Here is a 23619-nt window from a genome sequence, read left to right on the forward strand (position 1 = left end):
AAAAAGAAGGAAAAATATCAATATTTTTTTCCTTCTTTTCCCCCAGGAGATCAATTTTGAACCCGGGAGCTACATTTTCAGAATGCCTAAAAACGAAAAAAAAAATATAAATGACATATATGAAAAGGGGCTCTGTGCCATACGATATATTTTTTTTTTTATCTGAACCCTTAACAGTTTTTTAAACCGAAATTTGAGATTAAATTTTTTAAGGGGGAGATTTTTAGCGTTTGTGAAAAAGGGCCCCAAGCGGGATATTTGGCCATTTTCAAAATTTCCCAGGGTAAAGTTAAACAGACTCAACAACCCGGGCCCTTTTTAAAAAGAACTAGGTGTGCACTTTCCAGGCTGAATGCCCTGTATTTTGTAGAAGGGAAAACCTCCCGAACAATCCGGAGAAAAACTGCAAATGAAACCCCCCCGGGACCATAAAACTTCCGGCCCCGGAACGTTCAAGATTGCTGGAATGAGTTTTACAACACCCAAAAAGGGCGTTTTTAAACCCTGGACATTCCCCAACTTTTCCCAAAACGTTCTAAATCTTTAATAGATCCAACAACGGGTGCGGATTTTCCCCATCAACCCCGGACAAACCCTTGGGATTAGAAGGATAAAAAAAGCCCGGCAGGGCCGGAATACCAAAAGTTATAGAGGGAGGGGCGGGACATTATCTTAATAACGCGAGGTGTTACAGATCATTAGCAGTATTTCCCACCACCACAAAAAATAGAATTAACGGCGTGTTTTTTTGGGAACCCGGAAAAAAGGATTTTTTTGTTCGAAAAAAATTGGCAGGCAGGACCCAAGGATGAATCCCCGTCATGAACCTAGTAACTAAATCCCGGTACCCAAAAAAAAAATTGGGAAGATCATTGGTTTTTAGGCAATTTAACCAAACCCTTTAAATGCAAAAATTTAATGGGAAATTCCCCAGGAATCTAAAATATTAAATATGTATACTACATTTTTAACGGGTAATGTTTTATTATGATAGGGAGGGAGATGTTTACTTTTCCATTATTTTTTTTTGAATTACATATTATTCCTTTTATTTTTCAGTCTTTTGCACAGAAATTTGAATAATTTATAATTGCCGGTGTTCGAAAAAATTTTATGGGATATTGAGTATGAAAAAATTTAGACCCGATTTAACTAATTTTTCAGGAAAGATTTATAAATCCTTTAAAATTTTCAAATCTTATCCGTTTATTGGTATTTATAAAAAATTTTTCGAAAAACCCTTTGAAAATTTTGTTTATTTTAATGGGGAAAACTTAGAAAACTTTATAGTCAAGTGGAAAAAATTGCCTTTTATGGGAAATAACGGGCACCCACCCAACCTCTGAGGGGGGTTCACTTTTTTGGTTAGATTCGCTTGTTTGTCGTTTTTGTTTCCCTTTGTTATTGTGACGCTCCTGCATCATGATATCTTAAAAAAGTTAAAAAAAAGGGTTTAGAAAGGGGTTCAAAAATTCCCCCTTTTAAAAAAAAAATAGGTTTGCCCTACTTTTTCCTAGTCTCATAAAAAAAAGAAAAAACAATTTGCCATTAGAAGAAAAACCACGTCACGTTTTTTTTGCTTGGGGGTAAAAAATTTTAGTATTAGCAAAGATGTTAAACCATTTAAATTGCGCGACGGGAAGTCTTCTTACTAGTGAAAAATAAAAACTGCTGAAAATTCACAAACACGAGTAACATCTTCTTTATCATCTGCAAAATTTCAGCCAATTACCATAAACACCCTATAACCTGCAAAGGCACGATTTTCTCGCCATTTCTTAACCATTTGCCTGAAAAAAGAAACACTAATAAGAATGCCTGAAGATTATGGTATAAATTCCAGAAGAAGCTTGATGCTTGAGGTCCCAACAGGTGCACGTCTCCTCACTTTTGATGCCTACAAGCTACCACCTGAGGAAATTGATGCTCCGCGAAAATTTCAGTCCGTCCTCTTACTATCCCAATCCGATGCGCCGCTGCAAAACCTGTCAAAGCTCGCCGGATACGCTAATAAAGCGTAAAGGCCTTCTTACATGTCAACTGCAGTTCTCCTCAATGAGGATAGCTAAATGCTCAAGAACCATGTGTGTGAATTGCTCAGGCATCACCTTCCTCTCTGCAAGTGTACTTGTCCCAAAGCTTATATAGGTAAGAAATTTAAAATAAAAACCATCGACAAATGCGGGCATGTGAAGCAGCAATTAAATACAGATCTCAGCAATTCCTCCACTCTCTTCTTTTACACCCTTTTCAACAATAATTTCTCTACCTGCAATAAATCCACTCCAACATTCCCACTTCAGCCTCCATAACATCAAAACCTTCCGAAAACGACGCCACAAAACAAAACACCCACTTTCAAGCTTCAAAAAAATTTGCACCTCTCTTCAATACACATTAACCAACACTAGCTTCACAACCAAATCTATCGCCCATTTATGGGCTTCAGCAATGACCACGCCAACAAACAACAAAATCAATCACCAATTCACCTTAATTCTACTTCTGACCATCTCCTTCTCTTCACCACCTTTTTTCAGCAATCAACCCCACTTCGCAACAAATTATACTCGCCCAGAAATAACGACTGTGGTGGTTCACGCTCAACACCGACCCAGTACAAGTTGAGCCAAAGAGCGTTGCTTTTTTCGATCATAACAGTGACTGAAATGTAATGCATCTCTCACTGCATACGCGCCTCTAAGCTCGAAGAGTGTCGCGCAGTTACATGCGTGCTTATATTATAATCGCCCTCTCATCACTTTGTTTTACTCATATATCATTCTACATATTCATCAGCAAGAAATAATTTCTTGTAAATGGAATATAGAATGGTTACCTCAATAACTATCACGAACTTGGTAAACTTGATTAAATAATATTCCCCATCCATCATTTCTCTTAACCGAAACTCACTTACCCCAAAACCGTACAAACTGCTCACTCCCCAAAAAATACATATATAGGCATTTTCACAATCTACCTCATAGATCAGGTAAAAAGCAAGGAATAAATATAAGTCAAAAGGAATAATATTCAACACAAGCTAATACTAAACTATTTAAACAAGTTTCTAAACAGCACTAGCGATCGACATCAATACAACAACTTCAATAGTGGTTGTTTGTGCATATACATTCTCCCAAAGATACTTTTTTTCTTAAATCTGATATTTCACTACTTCTAAACCAATTCAGTACGCAATGCATCATTGGAGGCGACTCCCAATGCCTGGAGCACTATCTGGGGATCTGATTACACAACCTAGAGGACAAAACAGAAGACGCGTTAATCTCATCCAATTTTATATCACTAAATAATGGTGCTCAAATCTTGTACTTTTTCGACTCTCCTCACACCACCTTTTCATAAAGGACACTTTGTTCCAGGCAACTCTAGCCTCAAATTGCCAGTGGAAAGTTTCACTCCACAGACGGAAGCGCGCATCCTCACTTCTATCTCACCTAAATAACCTCAGTCTAAAACCAACTTCTGGCAAAATTCACACCTAAAGGTTTGCAAACTAACTAACGACTGGAAGAGCCTGGTCAAATGTGCGAAGAAATCAGTGCAGCTTCCTCCAATAACATACAAAACCAAGAATTGCTAAAATTCCAGAGTTATACATCAGCAGCTCACCTCACCATATCTTACAAACGAAACCAAATAGATCCAATAAAAACTGTTCTTGGTGGAGCTCTTCCGAACCAATAAATACTCCAAGTTACCAAGAACTTGTGGCACTAACATAACCGTTGCCCGCTCAATGGAAAATTTGCTGAGATAAAAATAAACGCACACCAAGCGCGCGCGAAACGCCACCATAGCAAAGCGCAAAGCATTTGAAGAACTCACCTGACACAAACCCAACACAAACCCAAAAACAAGTGGGGTTCTGCCACGAATACTTACTCGTTCTCTACACAAATGCTGTCCTTTACGCACATTAATTCCGCTAGACCACTTCTTTCAACCCACAAGCATGCACCACTCGGTTTCGTGTTCCCTTCTCCTCCGATACATCCTTTTTTCTGGGAAATGACTTCTCTTCCGCAACTTAAAAAGTGCAAGACGACTAAACCAAGAACCATACCAATTCTACTCCTTTATCAATCGTACAGCAACAGAGTCCAAAATCCTCGCATCAGAACTCGAATTTGCCTTCTCGTCAAAGGAAGTTCACCAGGCCTGACAAGATTACAAATCCCATAATTCAAAAACCTGCCAAACCTGTCAGAGTAGACTACTCGCTTCAGTAATCATTTTTGATAGTGGCCCCTACCTGGCCAATTTGAGAAAACTGCATGTATTGTTCCAACATTGCAAACCCAACAATAAAACCCCTTCAGATCTATGGCAACAGTTATAGACCACTCGTTCCTATCATGTCTCTTGGAAATTATTAGAAAATACATACAATCGCTTATGGTGTATGCTGAAGTGAAAACCTTTATAAGCCCTAATCGTTGCACGCAGCAGAAAGGGATTTATACCATGGATGCACACTCCTTACATCTAGACTCCGCTATTTCACCGGTTTATCCTCCAAAACCACGTGTCTTATTAATAGCGATAGACTTTCAAAGCATTCGATAGAATCGGCATGTACACAGCTTGAAACAACTCGACGCCAAAGGTGGCAAAACAAAAATTTGTTGTAATTTTCTCCAGCATAGAAAGTGTAGAGTCAAAATAAACGATTTCTGTCCAACAGTGTTCCTTTTGATAATGGCACTCGCAAGGTTCAATTCTTTATCTGCATTTCTTTTCATAATCGCGTTTGATGAAATAGTTTCAGAATGTTCACAAATATCCGCGGCATCCAACGCGTCGCTTCCTACGCCGATGATGTGTGTGTCTTCATAAAGTAACAATCTAGATCAAGTCACTCAATTTCGAAAATGTCCTAGCAGAGTTAACTTCATGGTCCCGACTACCGTACCACAATATCAATAGAAAAAACAAAATTTTACACACGTTTCAAAAAGAACTGCTCTAATCTAACCAACCTCTGTACTACAAAACTCACGCCTATTAGTTACTATAATGTTTGAACTTAAAGTTTTAGGGATTAATAATAGATTCTTAAATATAGCTTTCTCTTAAATCACATTGTAAATATGTTAGAGATCATTCAGACAAGATTAAATATAATAAAATATTCAACATCCAATAGCAAAAAGCCATATTCACCCGGCCACTTGTTTAAACGCTACCAGAGCCTTACTTCCCCAAGGTTGAATACGCACTACCACTTATGGAAACCGTCCATCTGCAATCAACAAAATATCCACGCCTTATCACGCAGCAATACGGCGTGCTGCAAGATGATCTTCGCCGCGACACCCCAGAAACCCTTTTTGCAGAAACTGGCTGGTCATAATCGCTGAAAGAACAATCGATAAAGCCGCCGTCGCTTACTCCCTAAACCGCTATTTACTCCAAAACAATCTTAAAAAGAGACGTAAAAAAAGCGATGTCAAGAAAAACGGGAGCCAAGATTCTGCCAGCAATCAGTCGACCACTGAAATTTTTGGAACACCTTTCAGATACTGCATACTTCAAAGCTCTAGAGTATCCACTATCCTGCCTCACAGTGAATGATAACAACAAATTCCTCACACAATTAAAACGCTCCAATTCCAAAACAAATACACCACAAGAGAAATACAGAGCAATTTATGCGAAAGTAAAGCACTTTTACAGCCAAAATGGATGGAACTTATTTACGGATGGCTCTAAATCCCGCGACAACACATCATTTGCAGTAAACAAAAGAAATGGAGAAATTATTCGGCAATGGCCTACCTCCACCAATTTGCCTGTGTTTACCGCTGAAGTCTCCGATGCTAATTTAATTTAGTGATATACTTACAGTGCACAATCAGCATTACGCGCTTGCTGACCGTTGGCGGAATGCCATTCGAGGCGATGCATAAATATGCACCCATATTAAGGCGTTGGACTTTAGTAATCGTCAGATAAGAGCCATTGTAGGCGATGACTGGAAATATAGAAGAAGAGAATAGGTGTTTTAAAAACATAACATAAAATAATTTTAAGTTCAGAAGCAAGGTATATTAAATGTATATTTATAGAAGATAAATAATTAGTGAGATTTTGTGGAGATAGAAAATTTTAAGTACCTATTATTAGCTCGATTTTTTATTAAATTAATGGGATATGGTTATGCTTCTATAGAAGCAATTACAGTTGTAGGACTATACCTAATTCCTACTAATGCATCCTCGCCGTGCAGCCTGGAAAAGTGTGTAACTCTTGTGTAAGATGCTATAGCTAACACATGTGAGACCGAGAGGAAGCTTCAGCAGAGCCACCTTGGCAAATTCGGTTTAAGGGTTTGCTGAAGTCTAATTGCAGTGTCTGCTTACCAAAAGTGCGGCTGCCACCTGGCGTCGGCCATGAATGTATACTAAACTTTATATTACTAGCCTAGCCAATCCCAGTTATAAAAAAATGATTTAAGGGCATATACCTGAAATGTCCGGTCTCTAAATGGGGAAGGCGGTTGATGTCCGCGTAAGAATAAAGGTTGACATCATCGCCGCTCAAGAAATGCAATGGACGGGACAAGGACGGATACGAGTAGGTCTTTGTGACTTTTACTATAGCGGACATATAACGGAGCGCAAATTTGGTGAACGGCTTGAGGTGGGAGAAAGCCACAAACCGTGTGAGAGCAAAATTTTTCGCCCACGCTCCGATGGAAAAGAAGTATGATATAACCAAAAATGCGTTTTATGAGCGCTTATCAGCAAATAATAGCTGGAACGAAAAGGACTATTGTGTCGCAGTGAAGCGAAATCAGATAGACAGCTTTCCTCGCAATATTATGATCAACCACAACACGAGAGTAGTGGGATAAATACCGAGAGTTGAAGAGAGGAGCGAGACGCATATGCAGACAAACAAAGAAATAGGCAGAAATGCATAAGTATGAAGAGCTTGAGATGTTGGCCGACAGGGCTATTGCTCGAAAGTTCTACGAAACGATAGGGCAACTATCGGAAGTTTTCAAGACCGGATCATACTCTTGTAGGATCCAAAAGGGTGATTTAGTGACTGATGTTGAGAGCATATTAAATTATGGAAGGAAGACTTCTCCAGCCTGCTGAACGTCAGTGAAGGTGTAACGTTTGGAGATTGCGTACTCCATTCCACAATCGATGACGATAGAATAGATGTTCCATTGCCAGACTATGATGAGGTTCGAATAACAATTAAGTTATAGCTTTAATTCTTTTGTACAAATTCCTTTATTAGACTATTAACTACAGTTACAATTAAGTTATAGCTTTAATTCTTTTGTACACATTCCTTAATTAGACTATTAACTACAGGTACTAATGAGGTACTTTCTATTTTCATATATGTACATTTTTCCAAATTCTCAATTGATTGGATAGAAATACAAAATATATTAACTTATTGGTTTGAAATAAGTTCCTTCAGACCTTAATTAAATTTAATATATATTCACTAGATGCATTTGAAATTGAATGCTAGCTGAAACTATCAAAACCTGTTTCAATATTCATAGAACTTTTTTAACTAAGATTAAAAATTAATTTCGTTTGCAGTCATATTGTATGAAGGGTAATTTCTATGCAATTGGGGTGCACATCCTTGCAAAACTTACCTCATAAATATGCATCCAATAAAAATGCGGAGACGTTTTGCTAATGGCGTTTGTAGTTTCTCTGCTAATTCATTTCCAATTTCAAAATAGTTGAAATCATTTCATCATTATTCATGTTCCTTTCATTGGTAAACAAATTACACAAATTTCAATGAAAAGACGCGCAATTTACTGCAGAATACAATGAGCTTATCCGAAACGATTGTCCTGTGAAAATTTGATATTTGCGTTTGTAATCCTGAGCTAAACATACTTACATTGTTTTGAAATAAATAGCTTTATGATTTTGTCGAGTTTGGTTGCAATGCGTAGTTTCATAATATTTAAATTACTGAAATTTTACAATAGACACGCTCATTGATGCAAAATATGTATATGGCTTTTTTTTCTTAATAACGGGTGACTTTTTTTCAATATCCTTTTTTCACAGATGTCATGTTAGTTTTGTTCACTATTGTTTGACATTTCTTCGTGAAAAGGCTTATCCCTGAACAACGTTAACAAATCGTACAACTTTATTACGAAATTTCACGAAGAAGAATGTGTTTCACGCGCTTAGCTCAACTTATGGTCTATATAATCGGCCTACTGAGCGTACCATTTCCAACACAATCACCCATCTTAAGACGCAGCATTTATTATTGGATAATATTCAATAGAATAGATCACGCCCAGCGCAAAGGGATGAAAATGTAGCAGACATAGCTGAGACTGTACACTAAGACCGTGAAAGGTCGATTCGCCGCCGTTCTCAGCAACTCGAACTCGAACTAGGCGCAATTTACGTCGAGATCTTGAACTGAAAGCGTACAAAATACAGACTGTACAAGCATTGAAACTTAAAAGGTTCAAAGAGGATACGATGTTTTCGAAACAAATTTTGCCCAGCAATTAGGCCCATTTCTGACTCCATGAGTATTTAAACCAGCAAAATTGCCGAATTTGGAACGAAGAACAACTTAAAGGGAATTCAACAGCAGCCATTTCATTCAGAGAAATCAACGGTTTGGTGTAGTTTGTGGGCCGGTGGATTCATCGGTCCATATTTCTTCAAAAATGGTACCGGTGTGAACGTAACCGGCAAGGATGACCTTTATCGCGCCATGATATCCGACTATTTGATGCCTGAAATTGAAGCTTGTGATCTTAGCGACATTTTGATTTCAACAAGACAACGCCACTTCCCAACATCGCACCATTCAATAGATTTACTGAGAGAACACTTCGGTGCGCAGATAATTTCACGTCTTTGGCGGGTCGATTGGGCCCATTGATTGTGTGATATCGCGCCGTTAGACCGTTTCCTCTGGATAACCTTAAGTCTAAGCGGACAATGCTGCTTTAATTCACGCCTTGAAGCAAAACATCACATGTGTCATTCGTTCCAGTTACCAGTCGAAGTGCTCGAATGAGTCATCGAAAATTGGAATCAACGGATGAACCATCTGAGACGTAGCTTCGGCCAACATTTCAAAGGATAATCTTCAAAAATTAAATTCTAAAGAATATTTTTTCAAATGATACTAAACTTAAAGTTTGTTTGTCTTTTTAAAAAAGTAAGGAATTTCGAAATGGATCACCTTTTATAATGACAGCAATGATTTTTTTGCATTTATATAAAATCTGTTTATAATGGTCTTCGGGTACAGGGTAGTATTTCTATAAAAAGTTATAAGCCGTATCCTTGTATCTTGTTTCTATTAATCTTTTTCTTAATCTCTCTATTAATACCCTTAGGATAATGCACCATCTGAGAAATGTGTTACAGATCTGAAGGTTTTTAACAACAATACTTTTTTGTAAGAAGTTTTTTTTTTCTAGGATTGAAACTACTTTCAAAAGCTTTGTATAGGGAAGTTACGCAAATAATGAAAATATTTCTAAAGGAAGTTTATTAGACATGCGAAGTTAAAAAACATATCATGTTATAAAAGTAGATTCATTTTATGGCTAAGAATTTATTTTTATTATTTCATTTTAAAGTGAAGACAAAACCATTCAAGTTATTTCGATACTAAAACGAATAAAACTTTAAAAATAATTTTAATTTTAAAAATTCTTTAAGATAAAATTTTGAATATCGAGACCATTGGAATATGAAATAGGTATAATATTTTAATTTTCAAACTAGAATGCCTGCTAAATTAAATATGTAAAATTAACTGTGTAAGGGTTGTCACTGAGAACGCGTAAAGTAAAACTAAAATAATATTTACACAATGACACCCTTTTAACCACATTTTCGTTATTTTAATGCCAACAACGATGTAATTTGAACCAAATGTCAGCGAAATGAAAAATGCTGAACTTAACGCTAATTTCAATATGAAATTTGCTTTATATTCAAATGACAAGTTGACACTTATAACTTTGAATTTGGATACTCAATTTTTATTGCCCGCATTTTCATTTAAAAAATATTAATCTAATGTGTTTAAATAGAATTTCAATATTACTTTCTCTATTTACTGTCAAAATCACTTTCAGCAGGCTCTCAAATTAGTGGTTAATCCAACTAAGTATTTCACAATTTTAACGTTTGTTTGAATTATGAAAAAATTAGATCTTATTTTATGTGTTATAACTGGAAACTGTTCTCTATGTAAGGAAAAGTCAACCATTTCTGAATCACAGGAATATGTACCAATTCTTAACACAGAAAATAGAGATATAAATAAAAGGTTTAGTAAAATGAAATCCATTTTTTAATATTATACTGAAGGTTTAATTTAGTTTATTTAGTATGTTTTTATTTTGGTGAAAGTACCTAATGTAACGTTTGGTAACTTGTTGCCATTTTAAAGGTGATTTTCATAATGCCACCAACATAGAAATCATCATCCCTATTGGTAAAAAACTGGTATTGTCAATTTTCACAAGCTTTCCTAGGAGTGAAATTTTTCCTCAGACTAATCAAGTACAGGCAGTAATCACTTTGTGCGTTAAATATAGCGTGGTTGGATTAAAATCTACTTTTCAGGCTCCCGGAGATTCTAGCGAATCCCACACAGCGCGAAAAACAAATTACAAGAGCCACACCACTATGAGCAAAAAATAGTAAGACATTGCTCACAATTTAAAATTCTTAATTTATTCTTCAAAATCTAGGTCCTCCCCTCAAAGAAATCATTTTTAGCCCCAACACACTTGTACCAATTTTTTCTAATCCTCGAAAGAGTTGTTAAAGTAAATTTTCGGAAAAGCTTTCATCGCGTGTTTAGTGTCTTTAGATGACTTAAATCGGTTTCCCGGAGCGGTCATTTGAGTTTGAATAGCTAGAAGTCACATGGAGCTAAATCAGACGAATACGGTGGTGGAGTGTCCAACACCTTGATAATAAAAAAAAACTGTCAACATAACGTTGATTTTTGGCTTGACGTAGTTTGACCAAGGATCAAATGGTCTTTCAAAATAGCCTAGTGAAAGTATGTTTCGACAAATAGGCTTCATGCGGAACTTAAATTAAAAACAACTATTTTTTGCCATTTTGAATAATGATTTTCTTTTACTATATGTTATATATCCTAATTGGACACTGAAAGCATGCAATAACTGTGGATTGGGAAGTTGAAATTGGCTGATTTATGATGATAAGTAAAGCACCATAACTAAAGTTGATTTTAAGAAACCAAATTTTTGAAACGTAAAATACAAACTATTATTGAATAGAAAGCTTTATTGTTTCAAAGGGCAAAGAGAGGTCCAAGCTGTTGCCATATTGAAGTTAAATATTAAGCACCAGTTTGTTTTAACTGATGTTGTCGTCTATCAATATTTAAAATATTTCTCAACCAACAAATGTTCATTGAAATGGTGAATTTTAGAGAAAGCTCGTCTTGGTATAGCTGTACTAAAATACATATTTATTTACTTTACTCACCTTCGGTATTGTTGGGCAGCGGTATGGGCTCGCCACCTTCACGTCGCCATGTTATGGTCGGTGTTGGTGAGCCAACTGCTGCACATTTCAGTGTTACGTTAGCGCCCTCTCGTATCACCATATCCGTGCTGGTGGGATAATCAAGGATATCGGGTGGAACTGCGTTCGCGAAAAGCGAATACCGTAACAACACCGAAACAAATAAAACAGTAATGGACCAAGCAGTCAGAATTGTAATGTTTATGTTGCATTGTATAGCGTTGCATGCCGGTTATATAATTTTCACAATCATTGTTATGTTGTCCAGCGAAGCCACCATGGTCGACGACATCATGATGTAACAGACGATTTAGACAAGGCACGTGATTTGTATGTAGCACCATCAGTAGCAGTATCAGCAGCGTTGAAATGTTAAAATTTGGCAGCGGGCAGATTGGCGTGTCATGTTGGCATGTTGTTGTTGGCCAGCGACAGTGAAAGTTGAAATGATTTTCATTTTGCGTTTGTTATTATTATATTATATAGTTTAGATTGCAAGTAAATTTTAATGACATTCGGATTTTCCACGCAGACAAGAACCATCATTTCATATAGTTGTTGAGTGTTGTTTTTTGCAAACGGCAAAAACAAGAATTTTGCAATTGGAAAAAAGGAAGAGAAGGCAAATAGTAAATATACATATAGTTAATATTTATGTATAAATTCTGTTCCGCTGTTTAATTTGTAAAGACTATGGTGTGACGTAATGTTATGTACTTGAACTTATAGTTACTAGAACTTATAAAACTATATAAAGAAAATCAATATATGTAAAAAACTTCATAATTGAAGACATATTTTTAGGCACCTTGTACATTACAGATTTCATTAACTAAGACATTCAGAGATATCTCAATACAAATCCAAATTAAATTCTTATAATATATTTGTATATTTCAAAGCTGTGTTAGTGTCGTGGTCAGGCAAAGCAATCTTCTCGATACTCTCCATCAACAGTAAAATTAAAATACCAAAACGAAATTTATTTTTAAGAAGCCCATATTTTGCGAAAAAATGTTGTTTTCAGTATCGTTGATTCATGCTATTATAACATTTTTAATTTAATTTTTAATTTATAATGACATTTTTATTAATATTTTAAAAATTTGGTTTTGAAACCCTTAAAGTCAGGCAAACTGTTATTACAATGTTGATTTCAATTCATCATGATTTAGCACGATATAACAAACATCGCCCTTCCACTTACTTAATTTGGTAATTTTTATATTAAACTTCAGTTAAGATTTTTCTCCTAAACATTTATTGACCAAATAAAAATATATAAAAGAAAGTTGTGTTAGTTACACCATTTATTACTCAAGAACGGCTGAACCGATTTGGCTGAAAATTGGTGGAGAGGTAGCTTAGAACCAGGGTAAGGACATATGATACTTCTTATCTCTTTATGTCAAAATTTAATACAACTCATAAACACAAAAATTATATTTCAAATAATAAGCATTTTTCCAAAATTCTTGTTTGTAGAAATCATTTGAATATACATATGCGTACAATTTTAAACAGATTCTTTCTAAAAAGTAATACAATTGCTAAGTATTTGGAATAGTAGAAAACAACTGGAACCAAATACGCAGTGCAATTTATTATAACTGGCTCAGTAATCAGTCGTTGATGTATCCCAAAAGACTGATATCATAACTTTTCCATCCGACTTTTTCGTCTTTCCACGCCTGACAACCGGTTCATCATGTGCAGTCCACTAGAATAACAGTCGATTGGACTCCAGTGAGAAATGATGGAGCTATGTTTCTATTGTCACACACCGACGCAAGAATTCTGTTTAAATACGATTAAAGAGCACACAAACACTTCTCTGAATCAGTTATTCGTTGTTTTTGTTGGACTATTAACTTGCGAGGCACCCACTTTGCACAGAGCTTTCTCCTCTTTAGAGCATCATTGTCCTCGGTGCTCATTTCGCCTGTTTCCAGCTTAGCAAATATCTTTTCAGCGGTGGATTTCCCTGAGCCTAAATTCAACAGTAAGCAATGCTTTATTAAAACACGAAATGGTTTATGATCAATTTTTTTGTAAACTAACACAAGTTGCTTCACAAAAATACTATATCTTAATAACTAATAGTTATAATCCAACTAATAGAAATCATATAGATGGTAGTAGTAGTATTATCTATATATCAGCCACAGTGAAGCGTGGACGGGTCCTCTAGTAATATATGTATATGGATTGAAAGAAAGTTTTAGTTAATAAAAATGTTTCGCCAATCATGTTTATTACACATAGTATGTTAAAACTTATTTTTTACTAGCATACCCAGACCGCTTCGCCGGGCTTTATTTAAACATACATGAACTAATAACTAACAAACTCATAGCTTTTTTTTTCAATTTCTAATGAGCTGTCATTTACTTTTATTCTTTTGTTTTAACCTAAATCCAAATATATTTACGTAGTGTACATACTAGCGAGTACAAAATATAGGACCTTTTAATTTAAATTTCGAGCGAAAATTCATTCGTCAAAATATTTTTTTTCTAGATTGGTACGACTGTCAGTGACATTAGTGCCAAATGTCAAATCAAAATAACACACATAAAGTACATTCGGCGATTTTTCTGATGAGTAAAATTATTCAACGAATAAGTTTCATTAAATTTTGTATGCGGAATCATATTTCTGTTGCCGATACATTCAGAATGTTGGAAAAAGCCTTCGGTGATAATTATTTGTCGCGACCAAGTGTTTTTGTTTAGTACAAATTATTCAGAGAGGGTCGACGCGTTGATGACGAACTATGTCCCGGACGGTTATTAACATCAACTGATGATCGACACATCAATAAAATAAAAAAATTTGTTCTTGAAAATCGACGATTAATAGTCAGATATCTTACTCCCATCATTTGAATATGGAAAATCAGTGAAAGATTATTTGAGCTTAAGAAAAGTGAAAGCACGACTAGTCCCAAAATCACTATTTTTTTTGAAAAACTACGTGGCGTTAACGTCTACGAGACAATGCTTTCTGACTACGATGTCATGGTGCATATTGCTACTGGCGATGAGTCTTGGCACCATGCTTACGACCCGGAAACAGATGATCAATCAGCAAAATATCATGGCAATGTGAGCCGAATATGAAAAAATAACGAAAAAAGCCAACACGCAGTTATTTACATGGATAGAGGTGTTTCAACGGAGTTTTTAATTTATTTGTGATACGCTGACACCACAGAGCTTATTAATTTCGTAATATAATAAAATTTACGCATAAATTTATATATAAATTAATTTAAACTAATTTTAAAATTAAAAAAAAACGCTTAATAAATAACTATATGACATTTAATCCCCTGAGACCTACATACCTACGATCGTTTAACTGCTTCATTCTAATCGTTGAAATATTGTTGTTTAGAAATCTAAATGGGTATGCGCATCATTAATTCAATTAAGAACACTAAAAAAAACAATCAGTCCCCGCCAAACTTTACAGGAACATTCACGGGGCCATTCTGTCATTTGTCATTGCAAAGTAAAGACAAGAAAAAACGCTAACTTCTTTCTTGCGGCGAAGCTAGAATGACTTTCACCAATACAAAAGATTCCTTACCAGAACTTGATTTCGATCATCCAGTTGGTATGGTAGCTTTACGCTATAGTGACCCGATTTGAAAAACTTTTTCAAAGTTTGCATTGTTGCTTTAGATATAAATTCGTTGCTGAAGATATCTCGCAAAATGAAAAGGTTTTCCATACAAAGACTTTATTCCGATGATTCAGCTATATAGTACAGTTTTCTTGCATTGGTGATGCCGACGTCTTCGTAAAAAAAAGAAGTGTGGAAAATTTCATATCGATATCTCACAAACTGAGGAATTAATTTGCGTAAAAGCTGACTGACAGACAGGCAGACGAATAGACGTATTGGCGGACATAGTTAAATCGACGAAGCTCGTCATCCTGGTCATTTACGTATATACTTTATAGGATCTCCGACGTTCCCATGTGTGTTAAAAACTTCGTGCCAAATACCCTGTTTAGGGTACACTAAACTCAAATATTTCGCTTATGAAAATTTGGTATGCCATATGTACATACTATTGCTATTTCTGATGAATACAGGGACATTTTCAACAAGTAAGAAAGGGCTAAATTCGGATGTCACCGAACATTTTATACCCTCGCACGATAAAGTGATAATCGAGATTTCATTATCAGTCATTTACATATTTTTCAAATACCGTATTTGTGTACAGTTTTATTCCGCTATCATCATTGGTTCCTAATGTATATATTATACAGAGAAGGCATCAGATGGAATTCAAAATAGCGTTATATTGGAAGAAGGCGTGGTTGTGAACCGAATTCACCCATATTTTGTACATATCATCAGGGTGTTAAGAAAATATTATATACCAAATTTCATTGAAATCGGTTGAGTAGTTCCCGAGATATGGTTTTTGGTCCATAAGTGGGCGACGCCACGCCCATTTTAAATTTTTAAAAACAGCCTGGGTGCAGCTTCCTTCTGCCATTTCTTCCGTAAAATTTTCTGACGATTTTTGTTAGTCGGTTAACGCACTTTTAGTGATTTGCAACATAACTTTTGTATGGGAGGTGGGCGAGGTTATTATCCGATTTCTTCCATTTTTGAACTGTATATGGAAATGCCTGAAGGAAACGACTTTATAGAATTTGGTTGACAAAGCTATAGTAGTTTCCGAGATATGTACAAAAAACTTGGTAGGGGGCGGGGCCATGCCCACTTTTCCAAAAAAATACGTCCAAATATGCCCCTCCCTAATGCGATCCTTTGTGCCAAATTTCACTTTAACCTTAGAACCGTGACATAGCTGTACAACTTAATCTCGTGACTTGGGCACTCAGTGCCCAGTAATGTATTTTGTATGGAAATTTAGACTTTTAAGACGTTTTTTTTTATAGAAATGCCAATATTTCGCATGTTTATGTAAATAATTTAATGAAACTTGGGATTATTGCTAGAAACAAATGTATTTTTTTTGAAAAATATGAAAATCAAATAAAGTTTTAATTTCGAACTGCTCAAATGGGTGAAATATGTACTTCTCTGTCTTTCTCATATATTTTGATAGGGTGTAGACGTTTTTGGAGTGTTGTCCACATATTCATCGTTGTCTGAGTCCGTTTCAGCTTCGGCATTGTATTTTGCAAAATAGCACTTTTCACACGTCCTTATATAGTGTTTGGTGCATGTCGGAATAAGGCAATGGTCACAAACTGCTGTTGTTTTATTATCGATCTTATTAGTTTTGCAGGTTTCACACCGCCGTTTCAAAGTGTTGACCTTTCTCAAGAAAGAAAATAGTGAATAAATTTGAAACTGAACTAATTTTGAAATAAAATAAACTTACCTTTATTGATGAACGCGAGTTCACCACTGCAGGAAACCGTTTGAAATTGATCAAGTCCAATGCAATTTTAGTTGTAGAATTAATTTTTGTTTTGCATCGGTTTTGTAATTGCTTCTGCGCTAGCTCCATAGATAGTTCTTTCAAAAATATTTTACGCTTTTCAGACTTATTGGTGTTCCACATAGGGTGACTAACATCAAACAGCTTGAACGCTGCAAGCCCAGCAATATCCAGCATATTATAAAATAATCCCATGGGCCAGTGGTTTGTTTTTCTTTTGCCAGAAAATCCACGTAGCATTTTGTCAAAAGTATCAACACCACCTTTATGCTCATTATAATCATGTATGACTTGTGGTTTTTTTGTTATAGGATTTACATCTTCGCTGGCATGAGCAGTTGTAAGCACTAGCACATTTTTCTTCGAATGTGTTGTAAAGCTTACTAATTGCATTGGTTTTGAAAAACAAAACACAGATTCAAATACACCTCTTTTTTTGCCTCTTCAGAGGATGTAAATAGTTTTGGCAATTGTGGCTTATTGCCTCGTATTGTGCCCACCAACGTAGTATTCCGCAGAAGCAAATCTTCCGCCAGTTCATAACTTGTGAAAAAGTTGTCCATCGTAATATTCGCTTCCCTGTCCAAATATTGGTTGCTGAGTCGCATAACAAGATTGCGCGCAATACCAAGTGACCGCTGTTCATTAGGCTGTGCACCCAAATATACTTCGCCTGCAAGTGGATAGTTGGTTTTTGCGTCAATAAGCCAAAATATTTTTACGCCATATTTTTAAGGCTTAGAGGGAATGTATTGGCGGAAACTGCATCGGTTTCTTGTTGAAAGTAACTGCTCATCAACTGTCAATTCTTTACCTGGGACAAATGGTATCGTCAAAATCGCCAAGAATAATCCAGGCATGATGAATAGGCGCCAATTTGTCATATCGTAGTCTCTCAGCGCGAGTCCGGGAATCGTCAAAGCGTATAAAACGGTATAATTGCTCAAACCGATGCAGTGACATCACTGCTCTATAAAAGGGCATGTTCGTTTTGTGAAAAAGATCCTTAGCATGAACTAAGTTTGCCTTCTCAGCTCCGGAGTATAAAATTATTGCAATAAAAGCATATAATTCATCCGCATTTGTGTCTTGCCAATATCTTATTTTTTTTTTGAACTGTTTGATGCATATTTGCCTGTATTACTCTTTTAGCTTTCCTATTCGTTTGAAGAGAAATACTTTCAACAAGAGACACTGGAAAAACGCGTATGAAGGCATCGATTTTAGATCCAAAACTTTCCGTGCATAGTAAAGTTGATTGTCTATGTATTTCCAATGCCAGTTTCGTTCGCTGTTTTTCAGTTTGGCCTGGCATTGACCACCATAAAGTTGTATTGTTTCTTCCCTGACCACAATATTTTTCTCCACGATTACCCTCAATAGCCGAATTTGACAAATTAAGTTTGCTTTCGTCATTGTCTCTATCTGCAGCAGCCTCCTCATGGATATATTCTTCGAACCGTGGATCACTAATGGGCTGAGCATTATCATCTCCGTAGTCCGATTGGTCACTGGGTATCGATTCGTGGTCACCACCAAATTTAGGTTCTTTTCCACCATCATCATCATCGCTATCATTAGCATTCAAATAATTTGAAATATTCTCCTCTTCTTCTTTCGTCAATTCCCGCCGTAAATTGGCTAAATAAATCGCCAATTCTTCACTCATTTCAAAAAAATATATTCGTCACAACCAAAAATGAACTGCTCACTTGAAAATATTACGCGAAACTAATTAGAAATACACAATAATCACCAAAACCGTTAGAAAATTACGCTTCTTCATACAAACTATATGAAGAAATATTATGGGCACTGAGTGACCCAAGTCACGTATAGCGTACACACCATATAAAATGCCGTTACTTTCCTATTATAAGAGTTATATGTCCAAAATTCTGTCAACTTACAACTAAAATAACAGTTTATCACTACGCGGAAAATAGATCAAATTGAACTGCCCAAATCCCAGAAATTCAATTTCAAACAAGGTTCTAAGGTTAATATCTTTATTTATGGCTTAGTTATGACACGGTTTTCGGTTTCCGCCATTTTGTGGGCGTGGCAGTGGGCCGATTTTGCCCATCTTCGAACTTAACCTTCTTATGGAGCCAAGAAACGCGTGTACCCAGTTTCATCATGATATCTCAATTTTTACTCAAGTTACAGCTTGCACGGACGGACGGACAGACAGACATCCGGATTTCAACTCTACTCATTACCCTGATCACTTTGGTATATATATAACCCTATAACTGACTCTTTTAGTTTTAGGACTTACAAACAACCGTCATGTGAACAAAACTATAATACTCTCCTTAGCCACTTTGTTGCGAGAGTATAGAAACTCATCTCAACTACGGTTTGCAAAATTTAATACTTTTGTGGAAAACACTATCGTGACAGTTCTCGGGAGCACATGCATAATAACAGGAAAAACAAGTAAGGAAGGGCTAAGTTCGGGTGTCACCAAACATTTTATACTCTCGCATGATAAAGTGATAATCGAGATTTCATTATACGTCATTTACATATTTTTCAAATACCGTATTTTTGTAAAGTTTTATCCCGCTATCATCATTGGATCCTAATGTATGTATATACATACTCGTATTATACAGAAAAGGCATCAGATGGAATTCAAAATAGCGTTATATTGGAAGAAGGCGTGGTTGTGAACCGATTTCACCCATATTTTGTACATATCATCAGGGTGTTAAGAAAATATTATATACCGAATTTCATTGAAATCGGTTGAGTAGTTCCTGAGATATGGTTTTTGGTCCATAAGTGGGCGAGGCCACGCCCATTTTCAATTTTTAAAAAAAGCCTGGGTGCAGCTTCCTTCTGCCATTTCTTCCGTAAAATTAAGTGTTTCTGACGTTTTTTGTTAGTCGGCTAACGCACTTTTAGTGATTTTCAACATAACCTTTGTATGGGAGGTGGGCGTGATTATTATCCGCTTTCTTCCATTTTTGAACTGTATATGGAAGTGCCTGAAGAAAACGACTCTGTCGAGTTTGGTTGACATAGCTATAGTAGTTTCCGAGATATGTAAAAAAAACTTAGTAGAGGGCGGGGCCACGCCCACTTTTCCAAAAAAATTGCGTCTAAATATGCCCCTCCCTAATGCGATCCTTTGTGCCAAATTTCACTTTAATCTCTTTATTTATGGCTTAGTTATGACACTTTATAGGGTTTCGGTTTCCGCCATTTTGTGGGCGTGGCAGTGGGCCGAGTTTGCCCATCTTCGAACTTAACCTTCTTATGGAGCCAAGGAATACGTGTACCACGTTTCATCATGATATATCAATTTTTACTCAAGTTACAAGTTATGTTGAAAATCACTAAAAGTGCGTTAACCGACTAACAAAAAACGTCAGAAAATTTTACGGAAGAAATGGCAGAAGGAAGCTGCACCCAGGCTGTTTTTAAAAATTTAAAATGGGCGTGGCGTCGCCCACTTATGGACCAAAAACCATATCTCAGGAACTACTCAACCGATTTCAATGAAATTCGGTATATAATATTTTCTTAACACCCTGATGATATGTACAAAATATGGGTGAAATCGGTTCACAACCACGCCTTCTTCCAATATAACGCTATTTTGAATTCCATCTGATGCCTTTTCTGTATAATACGAGTATAAACATTAGGATCCAATGATGATAGCGGAATAAAACTTTACACAAATACGGTATTTGAAAAATATGTAAATGACGTATAATGAAATCTCGATTATCACTTTATCATGCGAGAGTATAAAATGTTCGGTGACACCCGAACTTAGCCCTTCCTTACTTGTTTTTATTTAAATTTTTTTTTTTTTAATTCTCTTTTTGGAAGTCTTATTGGACCGATTTTATCCATTTTATGCATGGCGACATTCAATAAGATATCTCACAAGGTAACCGATATCTATATATAAAATCAATTCGATGTTTGAAAATACATATATTGGGCATATAGCGTAAGAAGGAATATTAACTTGCAGATAATTTCATTCATTTTTGCCACAAAACCCAATTATTACCAGGAAATATTCTATTGGACCTTCACTAACATATATAATATATCGCACGACACTTTCAGTCAATTAGAGTTACTGAGGTATACATATTCAATATCTGGAGACTACAACTATTTAAAAACAAATGTCGCGAAATTTCCAGTGAAATTTTCATTTTTTTTAAGCATCTGCCAAAAATCCAATTTTCAGTTCTTTTTTGCTTCGTTCAAGTTCTAAGTTAAGGTTTCAACTAAAATGGGTATTTTCTCACCATAGATGTTCCAGTAAGGAGTTATCCTACCAACGCGGGCACACCTTTTTTCCGAGGGGTACCGGAAATGGCGTCGCAATGGCTGAGTTTGAAAAGATTTTTTTCAAAAATTTCAGAACTTCTTTGCTAAAGTGTATATTTGTAACAATAATAAATTCTAATAAATTATTTATCTTTTGATATAAGAAAAAAATTTTTGAAAAATAAGAATTTTTACCCGCAGAAACTCATGTAACCCCTTAACGTCTTATTCCTTAAGTTTAACCTTCCTCGAATGTAAAGTTTAATTTATAATAAAAGTAGTAATATCTAATAGATTTCATAACGGCTTCGTGACAATTATTAATTATGCATTTATTGTAAATTAGTATTGTGAATTTATGCTGATGTCTGCTAAATTAAGGAAATACGCATTTTTTTGCTCTTAGGATATGAAAGAATCCTTGGGTCAGAAATACCCGTCTTTGATGAAACCATACTAAACGTCAATGCTTTGATTCAAACATACAGCTTCTAAGAACATATTTATTATTGTTGAATATCAATTATACCCAAGTCACTAAGCGATTAATTGTTGATGGTAATCTTAGAAATATTGTTTCTAAGTGGGTAGAATCATATTGCTTTCGTCGCCCTCTTACAAGCGTTGACAGTTTTTTGTTTCATTTTGTTTCATTAGTTATTTGTACTCGTCGCGTTCGGTTGTTTTTTTCAATGGCTCACAAATTGAGTGATTCCATGATTTCTCAATTTATAAACTACGATATAAGTTCTGAAGATGAAATAATAAGTGAAACAGAGAATAATTCTGATGGAAATCCTACGGACAATATTCAACCAAATTGGAACATTGGAAGTAGTAGCGATGAAGTACCTCTTTCAAGATATAAGTATGACCAATAAAAGTGTTAGTGAAAATGAAATGTTATCAAAAAATGGTGAATTTGTGTGGTCGAAAATCCCATTAGAAGGAAGAGGTCATTTGGGCAGCGCAAACCTAATAAAACTTACACCAGGAATTACCAGATATGCTTATAATCGTATCAATACATTTAGAAGCGCTTTTGATTTATTTGTAAACAAACGCATAAAATCTATAGTTTTGAAACAAACAAACATGGAAAGATCTTCACGGTTTGGAAATGAATTCGATGCGATGGATGAAATAGAGTTAGATGCATATCTAGTTCTTCTTATATTTGCTGGCGTTTTCAAGTCTAACGATGAAAGCCTCGACAGCTTGTGGTCTGAAGTTTTTGGACGACCTATATTTCGAGCAACAATGTCCCTAAAACGGTTCAAAAAAATTACCGCCATTTTGCGTTTTGATAAACGTTCGGATCGAGAAGCATGGAGACAGAGTGATAAATTAGCAGCTATAAGATATATATGGGATGAATGGGCGACACTATTGCCTATGTACTATAATCCGAATGCAAATATCACAATTGACGAACAGCTACTTTCATTCAATATATTCCATGTAAACCGAGTAAATACGGCATACAATTTTGGATTTTGTGTGACAGTGAAACAAGATATGTTCGTTCAATTCAATGCTATACCGGAAAATTTCAAGGAAATGCTCCGGAAAAAAATAAAGGAATGCGTGTTGTTTTAGATCTGACAGAGGGCTTTCAGGGCTACAATCTGACATGTGATAATTTTTTTACATCATATGAATTTGCCGAAACACTCTTAGACTGTAAGCTTGCCGTTCTTGGAACTTTACGCTAAATTAAAGGCCAGATACAATTAGATCTTTTGGATACGAAGAAACTAGTGTTTTCATCCACATTTGCATTCAATTCAAAAATGGTTCTTGTCTCATTTATTCCGAAAAGAACAAAAACGTAATTTTACTCAATACAAACCACAATAAGATTGAAATACATGATTCAGAGAAAAAAAAACCTAAAATGATCATGGACTATAACGCAACTAAGGGATCTGTTGATTTTCTAGACAAAATGGTGGCCTGTAGCCATATTTCATAATATGTTGGATATCTCATGTTTCAATGCTTACGTATTATATTGTCATACCAATCCTGATTGGAAACAGAAGAGCACTGTACAAAGACATCTGTTTTTAGAAAAACTGGGCATGGAGTTGGTCAATGATCACATTGAGCGTAGGAAAACTCTTCCTCTGACAAATGCATCGCTGGAATTAGTACAACGAGTGAAGACAGGTGTTACTGAGACAACAGCTACTTCCAGTGCACAGAGTTGTAATAAAAGAAAAAGGTGTAATGTATGTCCGTCATCAAAAGATGTCAAAACTTCGAAAATCTGTAAAAAATGTAAGAAACCCATAT

General features: G+C 35.7%; 1 protein-coding gene across 28 annotated transcripts in view; it reads right to left on the reverse strand.

Moving 5' to 3' along the window:
- The window catches only part of LOC126753767 (hemicentin-1-like), a 297631-nt gene that overhangs the window by 102780 nt on the left and 171232 nt on the right, over positions 1 to 23619 (reverse strand). For 22 of the 28 annotated variants that reach the window (XM_050465453.1, XM_050465449.1, XM_050465462.1 and 19 more), the window contains 2 exons: positions 11541 to 11699; positions 5876 to 6004 (listed from right to left, as the gene is read on the reverse strand). The exons of 2 other annotated variants lie outside the window; for them this stretch is intronic. In XM_050465453.1, the coding sequence (XP_050321410.1) occupies positions 5876 to 6004; positions 11541 to 11699 (288 nt within the window). The remainder of the gene's footprint in view (positions 1 to 5875; positions 6005 to 11540; positions 11700 to 23619) is intronic. 4 more of the 28 variants (XM_050465454.1, XM_050465442.1, XM_050465451.1 and 1 more) reach the window with 2 other exon arrangements.

Source organism: Bactrocera neohumeralis, chromosome 3 (genome assembly GCF_024586455.1).
Source record: "Bactrocera neohumeralis isolate Rockhampton chromosome 3, APGP_CSIRO_Bneo_wtdbg2-racon-allhic-juicebox.fasta_v2, whole genome shotgun sequence".
Taxonomy (NCBI): Eukaryota; Metazoa; Arthropoda; class Insecta; order Diptera; family Tephritidae; genus Bactrocera; species Bactrocera neohumeralis.